Below are 26,553 nucleotides of genomic sequence, written 5' to 3'. Positions count from 1 at the left end.
CAACACCAGACTCAGATTGTTGTCCGTGGCCTAGTTTGGGAGGGGGCTGTAAACTTTTAGTTTGTTAACTTCACTCGTGTGTGTGTGTGTGTGTGGGGGGGGGGGCAAGAGGAGGCGTCCAAACCGACGCTGACCTCATCCTTTCTCCTTCCCGTCGTTTTCCTTTCCAGTCTGTCCGTTTGTCTCTCTCGCACCCCCCACCCCCCACCCCGCCGCCTCCCTCTCTCTCTCCCCGTCTCAGGGAATTCACTTCTCTTTAATTGTTTGACAGTCTCTTCCTGCCTCGATGCCACGGCCACAGAAGGTGGAAGGATTTCTCCTCCTTTTTGAGGCATTAATAACATTCCGCTCTGCTGATTCCCGGGGGCAGAACCTCATTATGGCTCATAGGCAGGAGAAACAAACGGCAGCGTCTTCCTTCCCCCCCCTCCCACCCCCACCCCCCCAGGAACGACGTCTCGGTGTAAAGAACTGAAACACATGTAAAGGGTGTTATCTGTTTCCATGGCGAGCGGACGTCTGCTGTTGACGCCGGTTTGCACTGGGGGGCAGCACTGGGGGGGGGGGCAGACCCGACTGATGTCGGGCGGATCCTGATCTGCATTTTCCTGTCGACTTTTAACGTTTTTTAAACTTCCCGAGACGTGAATCTTCGCCCAGCAGCATCGCAATTCTCCTCCCCTCCGGTTTATCCAAGCTGGACGCCGGCCAGTCGGCTGCGGTCGGACGCGCAGCAGCCCGAGGTCGAGTGCGCCGATGTCGGGGCGAGCGGGCGATGTCGGCGGACGGCGCCCAAGGCCCACCCCCGTCCACATGGGGGCAGAGTGCGTTGGTCTCACATTAGAGGGGCCAGACGAGCGTCCGGCCAACAACGTTCGGACTTTTAAAACCTCACCTCCGTGACTCCTTCGCCGACCCGCCGACCTCCGACCCGCCCTCCTGCCGGGGGGCCCGCATCTTCGTTTAGAGATTAAACTAGACCGCCCCTCCTCTTCCAGGACGCTTCTTTTCGGTGCTCCTCATCCATCCGGTTTGTTCTCCATCATTGGTGAATTGGGGCGGGACACTCCAAGCCCCGCCTTCATTTTCCTCCGACGGACTGATCCGATTCCGAAAGCGCCGGTTCGTCCTGAATCACTTAACGGTTAACGGTTCCTCCTGCCGATCGGATGCACGAACGTCAAGGGGGGGGGGGGGGGTGACTGAGGCTCCTCCCCTCAGCCCTACCCTCCCTGAGGCTCCTCCCCTCCCCCTCACTGAGTGAAGGCTGGTAATTACAGGCAGGTTCACGTCAATGAACGCCGTCATTTAGCGGGAGACGCTTTACATAATCCCTTAAAACACACACGAGGGCCCGTCTGGGGGGGGGGGGGACGTCTAAATGAATGGGAACGCTAATGGACATGTTGATGGCATTTGGGCTAACCTCATAAGAATTGATCCCCCCCCCCACGCCCCACAACCCCCCATGCTTTACATGTGTAATGAACCTGCCTGAGCATTGATCAAAAAACAAAAATTGAGGAGTAAATCTGCTTAAAACGCCCGTCTCCCCTCCCCTCCCCTGCGCCTCCCCTCGCCCTCCCCCCCATCTGCGTGGGCTTTCTCCTGCAAAGGCTGTCCAGCACTTACAGAGGTGCTATATGTCTCTTAAATTACCAAACTGCCCCCCTCGCCCCCCAGATGATTTTGCAGGGCATTAGTCGAAAGTTTTTTCCCGCAAATATTTAATCCCTGCTGTGACTGACAATGTTGTCAGACCTCCGGACGGGTTTTACGCCGTTATTACAAGCGCTCCTCCGTCCGTGGCACTTTGGATTATTCAAGATTATGTTGTAATCCCTTTAATCCTCATTGCATTAAGATTTCAGTCAAAATACGGCAACAGTAAAGTAGCACTCAGACGCGATGAGGTCTTAAGCAGGCGTCATGATTGGCCAGCGCCTCCATTTCCTCCCGTTCTCCCTTTATTTACTCTCCTCACTGTCAATAAGCTGAGCAACACATTCATATTTGCTCCTCCGTGATTTATTCCGGGCGGTGAAACCCAATCACCGCCGAGGAAAACACATATTTACCAGCTCGCCGCGTCGAGGCGAGGCTACGGCGAACCCGGGGCGAGGTGCGTTCACAGGCGCTCCGAGCATCCCACTCCGTCCTGATGAAATGTTTGTCTCCGGCGGAGCGTCCCGCGGTTTCCTGTTCAACAATTCCTCCCCCCCCAGTAGCACCTCGCTTGACTCCCCCCGTCTGAGGCCGCATGAATAAAACAGCCTCCATCTTTAAGTCGGAGGGGCCTCGTCTCGTCTTCATGTATCTTTAAAAGCAAATCACGCCGCTTGACAGGAAGTAAATCCGTGCAAATATTTTTGTGGAATCTGATGGAATATTCATCGATGACTTCCTGAGGTCTGATTGTCACTTTGCCAAGTTAGTTTTCATCGTTTTCGAGAGCGGCATGTAAATAAAAATACATTTTAAAAAAAAGTTCCGTCTGGTGGCGCCGAGGCTTCTTGAAAGAAACTTCAATCAGACAGAGATAACATACTCGAGTATAAATACTCGTACTCACTTCTAAGATCCAAAACCGACTTGGAGGTGACGGTTGGGGTTGTTCTGCAGCTGGAAGCGCTGACCGGTTGGCGGCGAGCGGGTGTTTTATCTGCGTTGACGTGGAGGAGCTGCGAGGCTCCAAAAAAAAAAAAAACAAGTCTGATGGGGTCTGAGGAGCATCAGAAGCTCCGTCCTTAATGTGATCACTGATGCTCCGCTGATCCTCACCACCAGAAGCCTCCTCCCCGCCTCCCGCTTGATCTGGAAGATACTTGACAATTTGGTTGCTTTGCTTCCGGAGGTGGTGGTGGTGGTGGTGGGGGGGGGGTGGAAACGCTGGGAGGTGAACCGGGCGGCGGGTGGACTTCAAACCCTCTAAGATCTGCGGCGCCTCGGAGTGGGATGCAGCCCGGCGGAGGAGGAGGAGGAGGAGGAGGAGCAGCTCCGATTAGAGCCTCATCCAGGTCGACGTGTTCTCATTGATCATCTGTCCTCAGGCGGGACGGCTCTGGAGGAAAGGTGCATTATGGGACGTGAAGCTGTAATCCAGAAGTCAAACTACTGGCTGCTTGTTTTCCGACGTTCCCTCACAAAAACTCTTTCCAACTCCACACGATTTTAGCAGCAGTTATGCAGATGATGTTGGACTGTAAGCCTGAGGGACGGCAGCCACCCACACCTCGACCAGTGGCACTCTGGGAACTCAGATGCCCCAAAGTTTGAGAACCACCTCTTCTCTCTTCTGCCCTTTTGACTTTGCAGCGCACCAACCGTCAGGAGTGGAGTGTGTGTCCGGATGTGTGTTGTGGTGTGTGTGTGGGGGTGAAAGTAGGTTACAGTTTGCTTTTAGGACATATAGCTAACCCCGTGACCCCGGCCGGGCTCCTGCTCACAGATCCCTTCAGCAGCAACAAACGCTCTCCTCCCTGACGGTCGGGGGCCTCCAGGACTTGGCTGGCGGTGTCAAAGTGCACGATCCGCCCGCAGAAGCTTTCACATAGCGGCAGCCCTCAAAACAGCCCCCCTCCCTCCCTCTCCCCTTGACCGGACCGCCGCCCTACAGACGCGTTCTTCTCCGGCGTGTCCCCGAACGCCAGGCCTGGTAGCGACCGATCATCGTCATCCCGGCTCGTCGCCGGTTGAGGCTGAAGAGGTTTGAGTTTGGTTGAGTCAGAGCGGCGGCGAAGCGTCCGACGGGGGCCTGACTTCAGATGACCCCCCCGCCTCGCGTTGTCAAAAACTACCACCGAGTCGCGCCGCTAACGTCCCCGCCGTCTGGCTCGGGGCTCGTCTGACATCAAGACGGCTCGTGTGTTAGCATTCGTTAGCGTCAGCCGCGTCCTTCCACATCGATTATCTAATATCTGGACTGAACCAGGTGACGACCCCGGCTGGAATCTAATCCGATCTGGTCGCTGGTTGTTTTTTGGCTTCGCTTGTTTTTTCCCCAGACCGGAGCAGAAACAGGAAATCACAGGTGGTCAGTGTTTCTGGAGCCGGGATCCTGGACAGCTTTCCAGGGAGCACTTAGGTGAAATGGGCGAGATGTTCAGCGTTCCTGTCCCAGTTTATACGAGTCCCAGTATACACATGCCATAACACAGAAATATTTTGTCAATAGGCGTATACAGAGCTCTGTCGCGGCCGCAGGAGAGCCATGAGAGCTCCAATGTTTTCAAGAGCTCCATTCTGTCTTAAAAACAATGGGCAGTAAAAAAAAAAAAAAAAAAATCCTTCGCCGGGAGGAAAATGGCCACTTTCGCCGCGGCTCCCAGGATGAGTGTTTACACATGCTCAGCTGGATCCGTCGACCCCACCTCGTGGCCGACCTGCCCGCCGTACAAATAAACAGGAAGGCCGCGAGCGCCTGGACGAAGGCCACGCTCATAAGTCACCCAACAGCAGCGGTTTCAGCTCCGGCAGCAGAGACCTGGATGGAGATTGTTCATATTAATGGCATAATAAAGGCGCAATAAAGGCATAATAAAGGCGTAATAAAGGCGTGATAAAGACGCCGATGTTCGGAAGGCGTCAGCCCTGCGCTCAAAAGTCACTCACAGCAGCAGGGACGAATGCCTCGCCGGTCATGTGAGGTTGTTCATATTAATGGTGTAATAAAGGCGTAATAAAGGCATTATAAAGGTGTAATAAAGGTGCCGGTGTTCAGACGGCGTCAGCCCCACGCTCATAGGTCACCCACAGCAGCAAGGACAAACGCTTTCCCCGGTCATGTGAGTTTGTTCAGATTAATGGTGTAATAAAGGCGTAATAAAGGCATTATAAAGGTGTAATAAAGGTGCCGGTGTTCAGACGGCGTCAGCCCCACGCTCATAGGTCACCCACAGCAGCAAGGACAAACGCTTTCCCCGGTCATGTGAGTTTGTTCAGATTAATGGTGTAATAAAGGCGTAATAAAGACGCAGTAAAGGCGCCGATGTTCAGACAGCGTCAGCCCAACGCTCCGCCACTCTAATTGACAGAAAGTGTTTATCGCGTTAGCGTCAAACAATCGCAGGAAAATTGCCTCCGTTTTCAGATGCTTCAAATTCCCTCGGAGACGAGCGAATTCCTTTTTTTTTTTTTTTAAGAAGCGCGCCACAAAAGAGTCCAGATCTTGTGTGCGACAACTCAGACAACATGAAAGGCATCTTCACAAGCTATCTTTATCCCCCCGCAGTGTGAAGAGCTGGAATTAAAGTTGCGTATGGATGGCGGAGAGGCGACGAGATTAACCACAACACGCCGCATCTGCGCGTCGCCGGGACGTGTGTGCGTCGCCTGACAGCGGTCGACACATCCACGCAGATCAGGACGCGATAATCTCAAATTAGCTCTTTTCACTGGTCTCTAAGTCCAGAAAGTCCCAGCGGGGGCGACAGAATCGTCCCGCCAGTCAGAATCAGGCAAGATTGGGAGGAACGGCGAGGAGGGAGATGGAAGTTTGAGTTTAACGGCGTTAAAAGATGATTTCTGAAAGGTTTGCGAGCAGAAGGAAAAGCGTTCAGCTTTAACGTGAGGTCAAGTGATCAACTAGCTTGTTAATCTGATTGGCGCTGCTTCATCCAGCACACGTTTAACACGATGATTCTCTTCTCAGGGAAGAAGAGCTGATTATTCCCCCCCGTCAGGAAGCCCCTGAATGCACCACCTCTGGTGAACCTGTAAAGAAATAACCGCATTAAACGTATAAATTCTTCAAAAATGAAAGCGTGGATTGGATCCAGTCAGTTAAAACTACCATGATTAAATACTGAGAAAAGATAAATATGAGCTAAAGCTGTAATATTCCTGAGTAATGGGATCACTTCATGCTTACAAGACCCCGAATTTGTCCCGTTACCGATGTAAAATTCAGATTTATTATCCACTAATGAATCTATAACTCATGACTCATGAGTCCGCCCTATCAGGCCGTCGCACCAAATGTTCCAACATATGAATTCCACAGCTGAAGGTGCATTGTGGGATTTATTAGGGCGTCAGGACGAGGCAGCAGGAAATATTTCACAATAAAATACACAGCAGGACCAAGGGGGTGGGGGGGGGCAGAGGAAGGGCTTGCAAAATACACCTCTTTTGCAATCTAAACAGGGATTTTATCTAAATTGTGTACAATAGTTCAGCTGGAGCGCCTCAGGTCTGAGCTCACTAATATGGCAGGCAGCATCCATATCACTCACGCCGACCCCAAAGTAAATACACGCCGGCGATTCATCCAAGGTAACAATTGAGGTTGTGTACGATATGACGGAGCGCACAAAGCCCCCCCATTAAACGCTAGCTTTAAATATTTAGATTTCTTTTTGGTATAAATATAACAGAAAGTTTCACAGTTCTGGCGTTGTTTGGAAGGACAGGGGAGGCGGCGTTATAAATGAGGGCCGGGGTGACAGGTGGCGATGCAAAAAATGAAGAGCGGCGGGGGCCCGAAGGTAAACACAGTGCTGCAACAATGCCGAGCGGCGGCGACGGCCGATGCGATGCCCCGGTCAGGAGGTCCGCCCCGCCGAGGGGAAAGGCGAGCGCTTCCTGGATGGATTTATTCCCACCGCCGTCTTCACATTTAAACATCTCCAGGGGGGGATGAATGTGTGGATCGCACACACACAGACACACACACACACACACATGCTGGTGAACCCAAACCCGGGTCACATCTGAACCCAGCACACCCCCCCCGCCCCCAAATGGAAGCTCGCCTGTGCAGAGGGAATGGAGGAGGAGAAGGCAGGAAAGTTTAACGCCGGCCTGAAGAGGCCCGACAGGCCGAGGTGTGACGTCAGCTAACGGATCGATTGGGGGTCGGCGTCTCGGTGTCAGCCGCCATCGACCCCCCCCCCCCCCCCTCTCTCACCTTACAATGGGAGGCGGCGGGCGGATCCAATCACAGCCGGGAATTCCTCGCTCCTCTTCTGGTCCGCTTCTTTCTGGGAAGGGAATCGTAACGGATCGTGAGCGCAGTCGGTGACTGTAACGGTTCGGGCTATTGATCCACCTGGTGACGCACACACACACCTCAAACACACACACACACACACACACACACACACACACACACACACACACACACCTGGAGTTGATAATGATGTTTAAAAATATCTCAAATAATCCATCATTTATCAATTTGAGTCCTCGTTTTGCTTGTAATTGATGCAGGAAGGTCCCCAGTGTGTCACCGTAGATCCTACATTACCCATAATGCATCTCAGCAGCACAGCATCAGTAGATCCTTTTTGATTAGACCTTTTATGACCTTTGGTTTCAGACGTTTTTCGGTGAAACCAGACATATTTTAACACCGCCGCCCCCCATACACAAACATACCCCCCCCCCGGTGACCTCTGCTTTTTCACACCTCCCTCCTGAAGGCTCCGCCTTCATGCACGCCTGCACACAGCGCATATGCATTTTCTCCAAACAAACTCCAACACCCGGAGCGAGCGTGTTGTTAGGTGACAACGCTGGCCCCCCCCCCCGTACAAAAATAAAAACAGCCAGCGAGGTGGAGGGTGTCTGTGTGCGTGGGGGGGGGGGGCGATCCGTCGCTCTCAGCGGGGGTTATTGATTGTGACGTGCGCTCGCAGTGCACCTTCCCAGTCGCCTGTCAGCCAGATGCGTCCTGGCAGGTCCGGCCTCCCCCCCCCACCACCGTTGACAGCTCCGCGGCGAGGGGGTGGGTTTGGTTTGGGGGGGGGGGGTGATGGTGTTGTTGTCAAAGAGCAAAACGAGAGGGAGAAAAACAGCTGGCGGGGCCCCGGCTCCTGGTTTCTCCCCGCAGAAGGTGAACCCCCGACCTCTGACCCCGCCCGTGTTTGTGTCACTGCCGCTACAAGGTGGGCGGAGCTGCCGCCGCCGGTTAGCTTCCATTGGAGGACACCCAGGTCTGTCACGGCGTGTTTCTTTCACCCCAGACGCCCCACACACACACACACACACACACACACACACACCAACCCCCCCAGGATGCAAATGAACCGTTTCACTCCGTGTTCTGCTTCACCGTCGCTTTTCGCCGCCGCGTTTAGCACGACAAGCCCTCCCCCCAATCCCGTGCGAGAGTGTGAAATCACCTGACACGTCAGGTGCCCCCCCACGGAGAGACGGAACATACGCTCCGGTATACACGCCGTGACCCGGAGCGTGGGCGTGTCAGCCGCAGGTGAAGGAAAGGACCCAGAACCAATCGGATTGTAAATAATGATCACGCAGCGCCGCAGATAATAACCCCGCCCCCTCCACCCCCCCCCAGCCCCCCCCAGTATCTCAATCCATTTGTCTTGAAAAGGAAATTACTAAATCCAATACAGTTGGATAAAAATCTGGCCCGTCTGGATCGGCTGCAGGAGGATACCGCCGCCTGATAACGGCGCTCGTTTCCGGGCCGGCCCCATCCGTCATCCGGGGGTCGCTCCTCTGGTCAAACTGTCTGAGGTTCCGTTAGATGGGAGGGGCTGGCGTGCGCCTGCGTCTGATTGGCTCTGATCAACACCTGAGATGTCACATGACGGACGGCGATGCCTCATCGCTCGTGTGGAAACGGGACGGAGGAATGACGGCTAATGGTCTATTAGCATGCAGATGTGCTGAGTAGCTTGTCGGCGTGGCGTGGGGGGGTGGGGGGGGGGGCAGGAAGTGTCGTCTTTTACTTCAGGTGGCGCCTGACCTCACAGCGACCCGCCATTAAACCGGGACAAATGTCGCTGCTGTTAATGAGCGAGGAGCAGCGGCGCTCGTAAAGGGGGGTAAATATTGGGACAGCGGCGCAGAGGCAGCGGCGCTGTAAAGGGAAGAGGGGCAGAGGAGGAGGAAGACGAACAAAGGAGGAGGTCTGCTTCAAACAGGAAGTTGTCATCAATCAAACATTTTCGCCCCTGGACGTGTCCCTCATGCTCTTTATTTAATGCCACCTGTGCCTCAGACCCCACCCCCCCAGGGGCTAGATAATATAACACGCCGTCATTGTAGGCGTTCCACACAGATACGTGTTCGTATCTGTGTGGAAACGAGAAAACAGGGAAAGAAATTTCAGCTTCAGAACAGAAAAAAATTACTAGAAATAATAACGATGATGATGATGATGATGATGATGATGATGATGATGATGATGATGATGATGATGAGTCATTACAACAATAATATTAAGTATAATAGTCATTATAATAATAATACGTATTGTAGTTCACCTCCAAAGTGTTGGTGTGGCGTACGATCGGAGAGGCGGGGCCTCTGTGGTCGCCGCCCACCTCCCCAGGCTGACGGTCTGGATTCGCCCCACGTCCTGCTGCAGCGTTTCTGAAGACACTTCATTTCGTACTTGTTTACGTCCCTCCAGAGGTCTGACGTTCAGAGTCGCCGTGTTTTTTAATTCCAAATTAAGCCGAGGAAGAGGGGGGGGGGGGGCACTCCGGCACGTTTTGACAAACATGACCTCCCCTCGCCGGGTGGGGGGGTGGGGATTACGGAGAACAAACGCCGGCCCTCTCGCCGTACCAGGGCTTAAGGCTACTGGGGGGGGGGGCAGATTAGAATATCTTCCACCCTCTGAAGCTGATAAGAGGCGCGGCCATCGTAATGAACTGGTGATCTCCTCACAGCACATGTGAAGTTTAAATCTCCAGAGCAGGAGAGCACGTTCTTCCTCCTCCTCCTCCTCCTCCTCCTCCTCATGCTAACCTGATCCAGGCCTCCTCCTGTTGTCTCCTCCTCTTTCTCCGCTCTTGTTGCTTCTTCTTATCCCACATAATTACCAACATGTCCGACGTGTCGCCGTGTGACGTCTGCTGACGCCGCCGCCATGTGCCTCACCCGCCCTCACCCTCTCCGCTCTCTATTAGCTCCCCCGCGCTCCAGGTTAATGGAACTTTTGATTGGGGGAAAACTGGTGTTTCCTGGACGCAGCCTTCTCATAGAGGGCAGGGGGGGTGGGGGGTCGACCCCGTCCTTATCAGCTGCAGCAGGGAGACGAGTTCCTCCGTTTCACTTCACCTCCGAGTCGCCCCCAGTTCACTTTGTTCTGTTACGATGAGAGAAACAAAAACAGTTTGACTGCAATAAATGTAATGAAATGTAACAAAACAACCGAGTTAATCTAACAAATGTAACAAAACGTGACAAAAACAACAGATTTATTTTTTTTTAAATGTAATAAAACGTAACATAAAAACAAATTTTATTTAGCAAATTACACAAAAACTAACAAATGTTAACAAAACACAAGACAAACTAATATAGTTCGACAAAAACAACAAATTTATTGAAATAAAACGCAGAAAGAACTGATAATTTGAACAGAAGTTAACAAAATGTAACAAAAAGCAACACATTGAAAATTCATGTAAATTAAATTCATGTAAAAATTCATGTAAAAAAATGATCGAAAATCATCGAATGAAATTTAATAAAATGTTTAAAGAAAAAAAAGGATGTTTATAGAATTAATGAGATGAAACTGGTGGAAGAAACTCTCAAGAGGCTTCATGTCCTCCAACTGATGAAAATGATGGTTCATGTGTTTCACTTCCTGTCACATGTTATTCATTGGTGTCACATGACACCATTTCCCATCAACCGCGAGCGAATTTAACTGAACAGGAGGAGGAAGAGGAGGCTGCTGTGTCCACCAGAAAACTGATCATCTTGATCGATAGCTGGGATTGATGACTGCTGGAGATTTCAGGTTGCGTTGTTCTCCAGTGATGTGATGATCCGGTTTAAACTGAGCCCTTAGTGTGGAGGAGGTTCTCTGGTTGGACTCCCTCTCAGCTCCTCGGTGAGCCTCCTCGTCCTCCTCCTCCTCCTCACCGGCTGGACATGAACATGGAGGTCAGAGATTACCGGACTCACAGTCAGTCCAGCGTTCAGCACACCTCCTCCGGCCAAATCAGATCCCTACCAGCGCATGATACCGAAAAACAGCCCACCGGGCATCCCCTTCCTCCTCCTCCTCCTCTTCCTCCTCCTCCGCCTCCGTCTTTTCTTCCTCCTTCCTCCACCACTCTGAACTGAGGTTCATTCCGGAATGTTGGAGGCGAGGTGACGAGAGACATTTCTGTAATTTCATGAAAGAGCTGCTGGTTGGAACCTCGCCTCCTGCCTCCCCTTCCTTCCCCTCAGTTTACCTGACCCACCCAAAAAAAAAAACAGAGGAGGGGGCTTTTTTTTTTTCCTCCACAAACACAAACACACACCAGCCTCCTGAGGAATGGCTGGCGAGCAGAGAAGAGATGCGCCCTGACAACCTCCCCTTCCCTCTGGCGGCAGGATGCCAGAAAGGAGCGCTGCTTCTTCTGAGATCTTTAACGGAGATGCCAGGGATGAAGAAAGAACGACTGCAGGACACTTCTGTGTCACCCGGCATTAAACATCCCTAAACTCCCCGTTATCAGATACTCTCACAAAATAGGTCAGAACTGGGCACAAACAGGAAAGAGACGTTTGAGTTATAGAAACAACATGTAAAAAAAAAAAAAAACCACGACGTTGAGAAATAAGATGCTCCCAAACGACGTACAAATACAAATGTTCAGGAACATTGTTCAAAAGCAATGTTCAGTTACGGCATAAAAAAAAACATATTCTCAGGAACAACCTAAATATGTTCAAGAAGTTTAAAAAAAATGTTGAGAAAGCAAATGTTTAGGAGCAATATTAAAAAAAAATTAGTAACAATGTGGAAAAAAATGTTCAGAAACAAAGGAAAAAAAAAAATTTTTTTCAGGAACAACCTAAAAAATGTTTAAGAACAATAAAAAAAAAAGAAAATGTGCAGAAATAACGTCAAAAAACAAATGTTTAGGAATAATATTTTAAAAAATTCTGTACCAATATAAAAAAAAATGTTCAGGAACATTTAAAAAAAACAAGAGTCAGAAACAATGAAAGAAAATATGGGAATGTAAAGAAAAAATAATGCTCACGGACAACTTGAGAAAATAAAAATGTTCAGGAACGACGTACAGAAACACGACGTTCACATTAATGTAAATCAGAGGCCGTTTTATTTCAAAGAGGGAAGATGAATAGAAATCTAAAATCACTGCTGGAATAAAATCCAATGAGTTTTACGTGTGTTTCTGACACCAGAGTTAATTTAGATTTTATTGTATTTATGCTGGAAACTGGAGTCAAGGTGAGTTAAAAAGATTTAGTCACTCTGAAGGTTTCTCCTGATCCATATTTAAATAAAACATAAAGATTCCGTGTCAGTGATCAAAAATTACCAGAACATTTTCCACATGAATGGGTTTTAATGACACCAAAAATGTAATTGTAAAACCCTTGATTTGTGTTTATTCCACCATTAAATTAAGTTTTCTGATGCTGCTGCTTTAACTTTATTACTTGGAGTGATATTTCATGTAAATATAAAACGTTTTAAAGGATTCCTCCTGAGCGCTGGTTCAAACAGGAGGCTCCAGCTTTCTTCTTCTTCTGCTCTCAGAATCCGGTTCTGGACGAAGCGGTTCTGTTGGACCGGTCGGTTTCATCCTTAAAAACATCCATCGATGCTTTTCTGGCCAATGTTTCCTAAATTCTTTGTCGTCTTTTTGGCGGCGTGGGTGAATAATTCAGCGGCTGCCTGGTCGAACGCAAACAAACAGAATTAAACATCGATAGTTATGAAGCATGAATACGAACAAACAGCATTCGGAAGCATATCGGAAGCTCGGAGAGTCGGACTCCGGAGCGACAGATGAGGACAGTGTGTTTGACGGAATGGTCGGAGCCGTTACCCCCCCCCCTCCTCCTGCCCCCTCAAATCTTATTGCTCCCCCCTTTTCTAATGATGTGTGGCCTGTCAGAGAGACGCCGCCAAATTACACTCAGGACTACAAAGCCTGCGTCCGAGGATTTCTCTTTCTGAGCAGCGCTCTGCAAAACAATAACTGGGATTCAGCTGCAGCAAATTGCACTAAAATTTCCCATTCTGCGTCTGTGAATTATTAATGAGCGCCGGACCGAGAAGACAAAAAGAAGGGAGAAATATCTCCGGCAAGCCGAGCACTGGAGGACGCTATAAAGCCATAATTATGCCGGAGAATGAGGGATGGAACAAAGTTGTTGGAAGCAGAAAAAGCAAAGAGTGAAACTAAGAGCTGCACATTTAGAGGCTTTTTTAAAAAAATATATTTTATTAGAGATGCACAACATCTGCAGTGGCAACTCCTCTGCCGGGTCACAAAGACCACCAGGACCCGCCAGGACCCGGAGACCTCCGTCTGCACGACGAGACGCAACCGCAAATACAAAAACGCAGAATAAATCACAGCAGCATCAGATGGAGATGGGTTCAGTGTTTCCCTGTGATGAGTTAAAAATGTAGGATTTACTGTAAATTATTAGATGTGATCCAGAACCACACACACACACACACACACACACACACACACTCACACACACACACACACACACTAGCGAGGGCCTGGCACAGATCCTCTGCTCGCAGGAGGCAGTGGCGTCCCTCAGGGATCCATAACCAACCAAACAGCCCAGAGAGAGAGAGCAGCTCGCTCACCCAGCTGGGCTTCAGTGTGTGTGTGTGTGTGTGTGTGTGTGTGTCACCTGATCAAGAGCTTGTAGAATGAGGTACCATGTGCGGCCAGAAGTATGGGGACACGTGTGACCTTCTCATGTCGTGTGTAGATAGAAATCCTAGTCTGTGTGTGTGTGTGTGTGTGTGTGTGTGTGTGTGTGTGTGTGTGTGTGTGTGTGTGTGTGTGTGTGTGTGTGTGTGTGTGTGTGTGTGTGTGTGTGTGTGTGTGTGTGTGTGTGTGTGTGTGTGTGTTTCATCAGGAACACACTGATGATGTCATCATGATGATGTCCCCTAATTGGAGTCGTCTGGATCCATCGGTGTTTTTATGGAGTCAAATGTGATTGGAGTCGGACCCCTCCCACCGATCACTACGTCACGTATTGACATGTGTCACACGCACACACACACACACCACATTAAACACACACACTGAAAACGTGTCGACACGTTTTTGAGTTCATCAAACATGTTTTAGAGTGTCTACATATTTTTGGACAGGTGACCTGAAGGCTTTATTTTATTATTCTGGGTCGTCTTTAGGTAATTGTATTTTCTTTTGGAGGAAGCAGGCTGTTCTGTCGGGCAGGTCAAAGGTCACGGGGGAGACTGATTGACCTGTGCGGTTCCTTTCAGACACACGCCTGTGTTTCCTGGTGCTGCCCTGCCCTCTGCTGGCCGCTCAGAGGAAGTGTCTCCAGCAGGAGACAAAGAAGACGGGAAGATGGAGAGAATAAAACAATTGGAGTCATCCTGGTCCTGATCCTGGTCCTGATCCTGATCCTGATCCTGGTCCTGATCCTGGTCCTGATCCTGTTTCTGATCCTGTTTCTGGTCCTGGTTCTGATCCAATCAGGAACTTGATTACTGATAGATTTATCACTTTTAAGTTGTTTTGTCACAGAACCGGACTCAGTGGTTCTGTTTCCACCTCTGGGGGGGCCGTGGGAGGGGTTAATTGGGACACCTGTCCAATCTCAGGTGACCTGATGCCCCCCTCCCCTCAGAGGTCGTCTCAAACAATGGCTGTAAGCTGGGAGCCATAAGACCCCCCTCCCAGACCCCTGAGCATCCTGCTAGATAATTACCCCCCCCCCCTCCTGTCTGGAGACACGGGCCGGTGGCCATGAGGGGGGGGGGCCATCTTTCTGACAAATGTCTCGTCTCATAATGAGCTCTGAAGCAACACGGCGACAATCCAAACATTTCATTTGTTGTCAATTATTCATAAGTTGATCTTCTGGCGGCTCATTAATATGCAAATGAGCTGCGATGCTAACAGGGTTAGCTTCTGAGTGCTAGCAGCCTGTTGTTTTTGATCACTCAGCAGAAATCTGATTGTTCATTGTGATGATGTCATGATTGTCTCTCGGCAGGACGTCGTCTCCACCGCCTCGACCCAAGGGACCCCCAATATAAACAATGATTAAAGGCTTATATATGCTAACATCATACATAACCCTTGTTCTCTTTAAATTGTGTTTGTATATCGAGCAGCTCCGAGCTCATGGGAGGATGACATCATCGTGACATCATCAGAGAGAAACGTGGCTTGCCAGATTAAAACTCCACTTTTATTTTTACAAGTTTGTTTTCACGTTATTTTTGCTCTTATTGTGAAACAACCGTAAATTTAACGGCAGCCTTTACGACTGATCTGTAAAACAGAAGTTCCTCATTTGAGGGAGTAATAAAGGGACATTTCGGACCACAAACTGCTCCACCTTAATTTTTTTAAGACGGTAGAAGTTGGTATACAATCTTCCAAACACAACCTTTACAGGTTTTGAACTCGTGGGTTTAAGGGACAGCATTTTTTAAATCAGAAGAGTAAAACTCAAGAAGTTTGAGATTCAAACTTCTTACTAAAATCTTTGAATTTTGAAAGATCTTCTGCTAGTCCTTTTTTTTTTTTTTTAATCAATCAAAATTAAGGGGGTCAAACTTTTTCATATGACTATATTTCACTTCCAAATGCTTCTAGCTAAAGAGGTTTGGGATCACTGAATGTAAAGACTACGAAGAGGGAAAATAACAGCAGATGGAAGAAAAGAACATTGTTCAGAGAAAAAGATGACAGACAGGACGTTTGAGTTCATGATCTTTCATACAAAGTTATTGAAAATTCTTGAGTCTGAGTGATAAACTACTTTAACCCGAGAGAACCCACGGTGACAGCAGGTAATTTCAAACACATTTGACAGGTTTAATTCTTTGATAACATGTTCTATATTACTTTCAACCCGGTCTTACCATATATATGTCACATATATGTTAGCCTTAAAATAAAAATGAAAAATCCACCAATGAATTGAGCTGTATTAATTACATTAAGTTGAAATATTTTGTGTTGGTCAATTTAAAGTGCCTAAGATGGTGGGTGTTGGAGTTCCACATGATGTTTGCAGTGATCAAATCGCACATTGGCCTGTCAAATGTGACAAGCATTTAATTCCTAGTTTTTTTGCACAATTTACATTTTAGATCTGTTGTAGGTATGGTAACTTATTGCAAATGTCCCCAAATAGGCAGTGTTATTTATTTTTGATGCAGTTTGCATATTTTGTGTTGCAAAGCATTATCAAATGGGGAATCTTACATTAGACCTTGCTATTGGTCAAAATTTTTGATATATGTTATGGAAATGCGAATTAAAAGTGAAAGTTTTGTCTTAGCAAACGGTAAAACCTGTCAGGTTTATTTATGTTCAAATAAGGAATTTGTTTTACCACTTAGCCCAATGTAGTTTATATGTACCAAAATAAATCTTTGGCAATAAAAAGTTTAATTCTAGGGAGGGGGGTGGGCTTTAGAAACGGGTTCTTTGTGGTAACTTATAACCCACATTCTTAAGGGGAAACGGTTGGTTTTAGTATAAACACTGGACCTCAAAGCCAAAGGCAATTTCCACCAATCAGCGCCTGAACAGCGTTTCTTTATTTAGTGATAAATATGAGTCAAGTCTGGGGGGCTTTCATATCGATCGCATCTCATCCGACACAACAGAGGCCTGATAACAACTAGAAAGACTTCAAGTATGACACGAAGAAAAGGCACGAAGAATCCAACTGGACGTAAAAGTAAGTAGAGCGAAGTGTTCGGAGTAGAATAAAAAAAACCCCGCAGGTGTGATTTTAGTTTTAAAAAAAAAACAGATCGTTTTTATCATGTTTTTAATAATTTATTAAATTTCATATTTTATATTATTGGAGGTAAAAACGAAACGTCCGTCAGGTTTGGAGGACAATTAGTTCATTTGGAGCTCCGGTTCCGAACAGGTCGCATCGACGTCTGCGGGCTCGTCAGTGTTTGTTCGCCCAGCAGGGGGCGCCGTTCTGTCATCGTCAATATGAACGAACATTCCCGAGTTTAGCCGAGCCGAGTGGTGATCCGGTGTTTCATGAAGTGTGGCTCCTCTGAAACAAGCCGCGATGACGGTGGTTCCGTTCGCTGACGTCACCAGATAATAAAGCAGGTGGATTTCTGGATCCAGCGCAAGTTGGAGTTTAGTGAGCCGGAGAAAATGGACCGGAAGCGTCTTGGTGGCCGGAAACCAGGAAATACCTGGAAAAATACGGCGGAAGATTTAACGTGAAGCGGTTTTGGGAGAAAAAGTGTTTTAACAGGTAGCTCACACGTAGCGTACAGCTAACAGTTAACATGTTGTAAAGAGGTAGCTAAGAAGTAGCTAACAGGTAGCAGATAGGAAGCTGTCAGGTAGCTAACAGATAGCTGACATGTAGCTAACAGGTAGCAGATAGGAAGCTAACATATAGCTGACATGTAGCTAACAGGTAGCAGATAGGAAGCTGTCAGGTAGCTAACAGATAGCTGACATGTAGCTAACAGGTAGCAGATAGGTAGCTAACAGATAGCTGACATGTAGCTAACAGGTAGCAGATAGGAAGCTAACCGATAGCTGACATGTAGCTAACGGGTAGCAGCGGATCAGCCATCGTTAGCCTCCCTTAGCTAGCTTGTTTTAGCAGCCGTCCGGACTTCCGTCCCAAACTCGGTGACTTCCGGTCGGAGAACGACCCGCCGTTCGGTCTCTACTTAGCCTCCGCTTTGGGGACTCGACTTAACCCCCCAAGACTTATTAAAGTGGCCCCACACATTACCTAATCGGGTCACAAAAGGGCTGAGTATTAAAAAAAAAAAAATGTAATACAGAAATATTTTTTTCTTTCAATGCATCAGATCTTTTCCATTACTTCAAACCTATCCATAGATATAAAGTTTTTTTTTAAAATTATTATTAATATATATTTTTATATGGAATTTGCCATTAGAACCCTGTTTTTCTTAAAAATGGGAAAAACACAAAATGTGGAATATTTCCAAGTTAGTGCACACTTTAATACTTCTGATAAAGATATTACAACTATTGGATGAATGTTACCCAGACACAATGGGTCTGTGTATGGGTTGTGGGGTGATTTTGGGGTCATTGTCTTGCTGCAGACAATGAAGATCATGTTTCATTATAACATGTCAGCATTATTGTACGTAGTAAAAAAAAATATATATATATATATATATATATATGCTTATGGTACATGAAAAATATGTGGTTATAATGGGAGTCAGTTGGAGCATTTTTGACTATACCACTTTTTGACTATACCATTTTTGAAAATCTGCTCTTCTATACACTTCCAATGACAGGCAATAAGGAATTTAGAAAATACAGATGAAAGAAAATGACTGGCAAAATTTCATATATTAGCCTTTAACTGACAGATTTATTGGGAGAGAAACAACAAAAATGTCCCTTTGGGCCCAAACAGTGCCCAAGGGTTAAATCAGACATTTTAAAGCTGAAGCCAGTTCTGCGTTTGTTTGGGTCTTCAGGGATATGAAGAACTTTTTTGCAGTGGTTACACATGCTGGTAAAACTTACTGCAATGTGGTTGTCCTGCTGAGTCCCTCACATCTTTGTGTTACATTACATTTCCATATTCAAGCTGGGTTTGAGTCCTGTCAGTGTTTGTCTCTCAGTTAGAATGAACAAGAATGCACCGTTGCTGGTTAAACACACACATTTAAAGGTCTTCTCTCCATCTTCTCTCACCACAGATGATAAACCCGTAGAGATCCGGAATGGCTATTGTCTGTACCGAAACGACGCTCGCTACGCTGTGCAAAGGATTCTGGGTAAAGGAACCTTTGGTACAGTGCGCTTGTGCACAAATATGGACACGCAGGAGAAGCTGGCGATGAGGATCGTCAGAGATGAAGAAGGAAAAAGACGTCTTCAGTGGGAGGTAGAGCTTTGGACGCCAGTTATTTGGACTGGAATGTGTCCTCCATCAGAACACCGTCTCCTGTCTCTGTTTTGTCCATAGTTCCAAATGTTGACGCTCATGAAGACCCTGAACCCGGATCAATCAAACATCCTCAGGTTCATCGATCAGTTTGAACACAGAGGTAATTCCTGTCAAGTGTTTGAGCTGCTGGACAAACCCTTGAGCACCCACCTGAAAGAACGTAGATGGAAGTCGCTGTCCTTGAACGAGATCCAGCCGATTGCTCAGCAGGTGGGTGTTGATATGTAATCAATCATGTATTGATTAGCTTTTCATCAGTGAAACCACAATCCTGCCCACAGAACACAGAAAACCCAGCCCCTCTTTTCTGGTCCTTTCTTTGTCCTTGCAGCTGCTGGTGGCATTGGACTCCATGAGGAGTGTTGCTGTCGTCCATGCAGACATCAGACCAGAGAACATCATGCTGGTCAACAGTGAGGTACGGCCCCTGAGGGTCAAGCTAGTCAACTTCGGGAAAGCCTGCAGTGTCTCCCGAGTCCAACCGGGGATGATGTTGCAGACGTGTGGATTCAGGTAACCTGGGAGGGTCGGTGGTTTTACTGGAGATCCGTGTCGTCCAGCAGGAGTCTCACCTCTGGCTCTCGTCCCCCACCTCAGGGCCCCAGAAGTGTCCCTCGGCCTGCCCTTCAACGAGGCCATCGACGTGTGGGGGGTCGGATGCGTCCTGGCGAGCCTCTACCTCGGTCAGGGTCTGTTTTCAACCCGCTGCCCGTTTCAAATGGTGAGTCGGATGACGTCACAAGACAGGACGGACGAGTGGAGACGGGTTCACGCTGGAGTCTGATGGGCTTCTGTTTGAGGTTCCAGATGAAGGACATGGTGGTCCTGCTGGGTCAGCCGGACGACGAGCTGCTGTCTGCTGGGATGTACACCAGGTCCTACTTCATGGAGGTGCAGGACGCTGAGTCAGCCAAATGGAAGCTAATGGTATGAGGAGCGTCGCTTATATGAATCCATGTGATTCTGTTTGCTTTAAATGAGTCTCACCAACATGTTTTCCCATCAGACCCAGGGGCAGTACAAGGAGGCTAACGGCATTGAGGAGATGCAGCAGGACAGGCGGAAAAGGGTTCTGGAGTCTCTCGACGGTCTGGTGGATGTAAGCAGTCTTTACTGTCTGAGTGTTGGTAGCTGTCGATCTGCCTCAGAGACCAGTGTCCAGTCAGCTGACCCGAATCTGTTTTTGAATCAGTTCTACCTGAGAGACGACGACTCCGACCTGGAGAACCGGCGGGCGTTCCTCCACCTCCTGAGAAGCCTGCTTCGCCTGGAAGGCACCCAGAGGATGAGTCCCCGTGAGGCTCTGCATCACCCGTTTGTCTCCAGGGCCTACCTGACCCACAAACCTCCAATCAGAGCACAGTAAGTAGGCATGTGTGTGGGAGGAGCCAGACATCCGGCCCACAACTTCCTGAAAACATGTGTTAAAGGTCCTATATTATGCCAGATGTCCAACTACACTCTATTTGAAATGTCCATAAAGGCTGAGGCTGTTTATGAGCAGTGTGGATATACGCAGGTGTGTTCGCTATGACGATGAGGATACGCCTTTAGGGAACACGCACATGACTGAAGGGAAGCTAACTAGTTAGCTGACTTCAACAGTTTGTGAAGAACCTTCAGTGTGTAGCTACCATAGCCTGAACGAACTCCCTCCTCGGGGATGGCCACGCCCTTGGGCATGTCAACCAATCAATATTATCAATCACTCTGTCCAATAACAGAGCGCAATTTGTGACGTCACACATTGGGCACTAGCAAAATCCGATCATTTTGATTTGATCAGGGCCATGAATTCCTAAAATTCCATATATTTATTGATGCCGGAAGTGTTTTTTTTACCAGATTCTAGGAGTTGGTTGGGTTAGGGAGGACCACTATGTATATGTAGAGACCTGTGTTTTTCATAATAGGGCTCACTGATCAATTCGCTGATTGATTCAGTGATCCATTCACTGATGGATTCAGTGATCGATTCACTGATTGATGGTCATGTTTGTTGCAGTCTGACTGCTGCTCGGACCAAGACGGACAGCTCAGCTTCCAATCCGGAACGAGGGGCTACAGTTACAGAAGCTCCTCCCAAACCAGAAGCTCCTCCAACCCCTGAGCCTCCTCTGACCACAGAGGCTCCTCCCACCACAGAGGCCCCTCCCACCACAGAGGCTCCTCCCACCACAGAGGCTCCTCCCACCACAGACGCTCTTCCCACCCACAAAGCTCCCCCCACCACAGAGGCTCCTCCCACCAAGGAGGCTTGTCCTGTCACAGAGACTACTCCCATCACAGAGGCTCCTCCTGTCTCAGACGCTTCCCCCGCCCTTGAGCCTCCTCCAGCCACAGAGACTCCCCCCACCACCAAAAGCTTCAGGAAAAGGATGATGAAAACTTTCCGTCAGTTTGTCAATTTACCAGACGTTTGTTCAGTTGCTGCAGTAAATAGACTGGATAATTAATTTTTTAATAGATATTTGACTTGAAATTTTCATTGTTCTGTTGTTATAATAAAATTCTGTTAATACTTTCTGGTGTTTTATCTATTTATCGCATTAAAAATACTTCTTTCAATGACCCCCATTTTTAGCACAAGTCCAGCAACCTCCCGTCCAGGTGCAGAGCTCCATCCTCAGGCCTCCTGTAACAGGCCTCCTCCTGTATATGCAGACCATCATTTATTCTCGTCTCGTGCAGGACATCGATCTCCAAGGAAAGACAACGCAGCTGTTTTAAAATGATTTATTCTCACATCACAACAAAGATGACAAATGTTAATTGTGGTCCGTCCCCCAGCTGGGTGTCCAAATGCTTGTTAGTTTTAAGGAAGGTTAATCCATTTACGTTTTGCATATTGATGCCAATTATGTCTAATGGAGGAGGAGCAACCGTCACGGTGATAGTGCATAAACACGAGCAGGGCGAGAGGGCGGAGTCAGGACGCTCATAAAGTCGGTGTTAATTGGTGAAGGGAGGACTGTCGCCAACTCATGTGTGTAATGTACAGGAGAGGGAGGAAGAAGGGGGATGGGCGGTCACATTTTAGGAATTGTGTCATATGAAAACCTCATGCTGTGAGCAGAGTGGGCGTCGCCCACAAAGGAAGTGAGATGTGATTGGACAATAGGCTGTTTTGTTTTCTGCATCTTTGATGCCCTGTGGTGACTTTAATGTTGCTGACCACTAAATCTATAATCAATAACCCAGTGGTGGTTTTCACCACAGCTGCTCAGGCCTTCTCTGATTGGCTGCTGGCAGCCAGGACCGCCCCCAGAGTTTGGATGAAGCGGTGAATGTCCGTGAAGGAGTTGTATAGCGGTACCGGGCAGATCCTCAACACGCTGGGCTCCCTCAGGTCGCACTGAACAACATGGACAGAATTAACACGCCAACTAGTAGGGGTCTTAGCACATACATGTGGAACCCGTGTTGTCTACTTACTGCCACGCCTCTCTTCTCCAGCTGCTGGAATACCTCCCTGATGTGGATGGAGAAGCTGAGCGACAGCTGGCAACCCCGCTGCTCGGGGTCGGAGGGCGTGATGATGCGGATGTAGGGTTTGTGGGGCTGGGCGGGGTCCTGGGAGAAGAGAAGGTGGATCAGGTGCTCCAGGTAGCCGGTCAGGAGGATGGACTTCCTGCGCAGCGCCTGCATGCTGGTCATGGAGAATATCTGGAGAAAGAGTGGAGCAGAAACTGTTAGCATCTTCATCATGCAGCCTCCTCTTCCTGCAGGCAGCATGTAGGGTTCATTAGCTCACGTTTATGACCGGAGCAGCGATTAGCCCTACGCTAACTGGGCTTGCACTAGGAGCTAGTATGACTAAGCCGCTGTGGCTCAGTGAAAAAGAATTGAGCAAGCCACAAAAAGCCACACTCTGTGTCCAAGACAGTGGTGTAGCACACGGACAACCAACGCTTGTTGCGGGAGGGAAACCCCTACACACACACTGAGGCGTCCGGGGGGCCTCCCCCAGAAAATTTTTTAGAAAATGGGGTTGTTTTCCTGCATTCTGGTGCATTCTGAGGGCAAAATCTTCTGTTCAGTTTACCTACAAAAATACACTTAAGTCAACATGTAAGCTGAACTATCTTTATTTCTGTCCTACTTTATGCAGGTATAAATGTGAGATTCAGCAATTGAAAACTTGCATTCACTATGTGAAGATAAGTCATACAAAATATTACTCAATGTTTACTTGTAAGTTATACTTAGACTACAAGACATTTTAACTTTGACCACCACCAACCCCATTGGTGTTGCACCAGCTGCACCAGCAGAGGGTGTGTGTTTGTGTGCTAAACTTTGTGTAACGTTTGCGTCTACCTCCAGGCTGGCCTGCAGAGAACACACCAGCAGAATGGGCTGGTTGGACAGCCTGAAGCCGCTGATGCCGGGTCGTAGGTCCATCACTGGGACAGGAGACAGAACGGGGACACAGGTTCAGGTTCAGGTTCAATGTGACTGGGTGTAACCCCCGGTGCTGCCACCAGGGGGCAGCACAGGGCAGAGCAGAGACATCATAGAAGAAGAAGAAGTATACTTTATTCATCCCCGCAGGGAAATTACATAGTCACTCAGGTGTACATGTAGTTGTGTTAGTTTTTTTAACAATCAGTGTGTATACAGGCCCCCTGAAACACAGCATACAAGGGGGGCCTGCAAGCATGCAGTTAGTACACATCAAACAACATACATCAGGGAGGCAGAGTGACGGGCAGCGGCTTCTGGAACGCGCCCCAATTGAGCGCCTCAATTGAGCAGCTTGTACGGGGGGACGGCGCCTTGCTCAAGGGCGCCTCGGCAGTGGCTGGGAGGTGAGCTGACACCTCCCACCGTCAGCTCACACTCCTGGTGACATCCTGACGGGAGTGGGATTCGATTCACCGATGGCTGGGGGGATCTGTCTACAAGACGTCTGCTCTACCGCTGAGCCACTGCCGCCCCAAAGGGCAAAAAGCATGAAGAAAGGCGTCCCCTCTTACCATTATCCATGGTGAATCGGGTCTTAATTTTGTGCCCCCACCATCCTGTCAGCCTGGAGGAAACCACAGCATGTTCACTCATTATCATCATCATCATATCAAAGTTTAAAACAAGAAAGTCCAGTGTTCTTCAAGACCTACGGTTGAAAAAAAATGGGCGGGGCACTCACGCGGGTTTGATGCTGTCTCTGTGCTTCTGGTGGATGAACGCTCCGGCCAAACCGCCGGCGCCAGAGTTCAGATACTGTGTGGGAGGAAGCCACAGTCAGTCACACACACGGTCAGCCTGACCCTCAACAGGATGTCAGCTGACCTTGTAGGAGCACCAGCAGGCGAAATCCACCCCCCAGTCGTGCAGCTTCAGCTCAGCGTTCCCCACGGCGTGGGCGAGGTCGAAGCCCACGTAGCAGCCCTGGAGAGGCGGGACGGGGTCGCGTTTGAATCATGTACAGCTGGCGAGTTCAAGCGTGTGTGAAGTGAAGAGAGCATCACCTTCCTCTGCCCCGCCTCAGTGATGGCGGCCATGTTGAACAGCTGACCGGTGTAATACTGAACCCCACTGAACATCACCACGGCGATGGAGTCGCCCTCCTTCTCGATGACGTCCAGGATGTCCTCCGTCCTCAGAGTCTCCTCCCCCTGAACAGCAGCAGTGATCTCAGTTAGACTTGACCTTTAACCTCATGAAACAGGAAGTCAACTGGGACCAGTACCGGTCTGGGGGACAGCATCAGCATGCTCTCCTCCGGGTCGAACCCTCGCAGTCGGATCTGGGACTCCACGGCGTACTGGAGACACCAGAGAAGAAGAATTTGGTTAGTTCTTCGGCCGTCGCCTCACCCCCACACAGGCCGCTCCTATTGGCCCACCTCAGAGGGAGGGACTCTGACCCCGGCATTTACTCACGTGGTCGGAGGGGAAGGCTTTGCTCTCCAGCAGGACTTTGTGTCGCGCCGCCGTGGGTTTGTAGAAGGACAGCTGCAGAAAACACAAACAGACTGAGTGTCCTGAAGGTCTGTAGCGAGGAGGAGGAGGAGGAGGTCAGGAGCTCACCATGAGGAGATGCAAGTTCACCGTCAGGCCGTTCATCAGCGCCACCTCCTCCAGCGTCGCCCCTGTGAGGAACAGCAGCCACGGTGAAGCAGCGATTTGATTGGCTCCTGTGCAGATGTTTGCGTCACCTCCCTACCCCCCCCCCCGATCTCACCAACAATCCCCGCCATCGCCTCCTCCAGTTCTTCCTCAGCCAACACCCAGGGTCGAGGTCCTTCCATGTGACCTTGGACGCCTCTGTGAAGGGTGGAATATGTTAGCTCACCTGAGTCCAGGTGAAGAGGAAGAGCATCGACGCTCACTTACAGCTTGGCCCACTTCTGCAGCTGCTCCTCGACGTACCCCCTGACGGCTCGGGGCTGAAGTCCCAGCGAGTTCCCCACCAGGTAAATGCACTCCTCAGTGCCGTCCACCAGCGAGGGATCAGCTGGAGGAAGAGGAGGAGCCAGCATTCAGAATAAAACCCACAAGCGGCGATTAGAACCCAAGTTTGGGACTCACAAGAAGACAAATCTGCCTTTTTGGGGATGTAGAACTTCTCCCTGAAAGGTCTGAGCTCGTCGTGTTGGTCCAGGTATTCAGCCACCTTGATGGAGGCAGGGCTGCAGCCCAGCTGGGCCGACACCCGCCTCAGAGTCTCTGCCGTGGTCAAGCCCTGGAACAGTTCCATGATGGCCAGGCTGCAGAGAAGAACTCTGTTTAGATCAGTCTGAAGTCCACCAGTCTGAGACCAGCAGAACCCCCCATTATCAAAGCAACAACCGCCTGACCACCTTTGGACCTGGGGGGGTTAAGTAGGGTTCAACTTGAAGTTGGAGCTGAAATAACATTATAAAGACTGGAGATGAATGACTTTACAAACTAAGATCAAAGACACAATTATGTTATTAAAACAATTAGTTAATTACTGTTTGTTTGGTTATTAATAAAGAGGACCAGGAAAAAAAAAATCAATGAAACACGACATACTCCTGAATTTGAACCATCGTTTTTTTTTTTTCACAAAACTTTATTTATACGTGTCGTAAACAACACCTGAAAGGACGCTTTTACTTTATTTTAAAGTTTTAATTTTTGTAGTGCGTTCGTCTTCTGTCAATGAACTCACTCACCAGTGAGCGCCTTCGTAGGTTATCGATTAACAGTGATCAATGAAACGTTAATCTCCGGCAGGAACAAATAAGCTTTATGCGAAGTTAATTTCGATCATATCGATAAAAAAAAAAAAAACAACCTTTCGTGAATTCTTCCTGACTTCATTCGCTGCGGTTTTATTTTCTAATTTAACTTTTTTTTATTTTTGATTCGCTGCTTTATCGATGAGGACACCGGATGTTCTTCTTTCGCCCATAGAAATAAAAGCGTCCTTGTGAGTTTTAATGTGAAAAGCTCGACTTACAGATGCAGGTGGTCCAATTCACAGTTCCGTTCCAGCGGAGTTGGGGGTGGGGGGGGGGAAGGGGGTCGTTTCTGCTCGCCGTCCGAACCGGAGAGTTCAACTCCACCAGTCCGTCTGGAAACACAGCCGGTCGACGCTCTGACGTCACACCGGACATGGGCGGGCCTCAGCAGTCAGACGCTATTTCATTAGTTAATTATTACTTTA

At 48.8% G+C, this 26,553-nt stretch overlaps 2 protein-coding genes across 2 annotated transcripts; one reads left to right on the top strand and one right to left on the bottom strand.

Annotated features, from left to right (window-relative positions):
• Positions 1 to 16,805: 16,805 nt before the first annotated feature.
• On the top strand, positions 16,806 to 21,389 carry LOC137591560 (homeodomain-interacting protein kinase 3-like). The gene is made up of 9 exons (XM_068309636.1): positions 16,806 to 17,211; positions 18,665 to 18,852; positions 18,934 to 19,125; positions 19,247 to 19,428; positions 19,513 to 19,636; positions 19,723 to 19,842; positions 19,922 to 20,014; positions 20,108 to 20,277; positions 20,921 to 21,389. Exons 2-9 carry the CDS (start codon positions 18,781 to 18,783, stop codon positions 21,369 to 21,371), a joined length of 1,404 nt encoding a protein of 467 aa, XP_068165737.1. The 5' UTR covers positions 16,806 to 17,211; positions 18,665 to 18,780; the 3' UTR covers positions 21,372 to 21,389.
• A 248-nt stretch (positions 21,390 to 21,637) lies between these two features.
• kynu (kynureninase) lies at positions 21,638 to 26,473 on the bottom strand. The gene is made up of 14 exons (XM_068309637.1): positions 26,347 to 26,473; positions 25,449 to 25,627; positions 25,254 to 25,374; positions 25,102 to 25,184; positions 24,948 to 25,009; positions 24,801 to 24,872; positions 24,608 to 24,682; positions 24,387 to 24,533; positions 24,208 to 24,306; positions 24,065 to 24,138; positions 23,895 to 23,947; positions 23,236 to 23,321; positions 22,351 to 22,581; positions 21,638 to 22,270 (listed from the first exon to the last, which is right to left on the bottom strand). Exons 2-14 carry the CDS (start codon positions 25,615 to 25,617, stop codon positions 22,139 to 22,141), a joined length of 1,404 nt encoding a protein of 467 aa, XP_068165738.1. The 5' UTR covers positions 25,618 to 25,627; positions 26,347 to 26,473; the 3' UTR covers positions 21,638 to 22,138.
• Between the last annotated feature and the right edge of the window lie 80 nt (positions 26,474 to 26,553).

This window comes from Antennarius striatus, chromosome 24, assembly GCF_040054535.1.
Source record: "Antennarius striatus isolate MH-2024 chromosome 24, ASM4005453v1, whole genome shotgun sequence".
In the NCBI taxonomy this organism is placed as follows: Eukaryota; Metazoa; Chordata; class Actinopteri; order Lophiiformes; family Antennariidae; genus Antennarius; species Antennarius striatus.
This window is presented reverse-complemented; position numbering and strand designations above follow the sequence as displayed.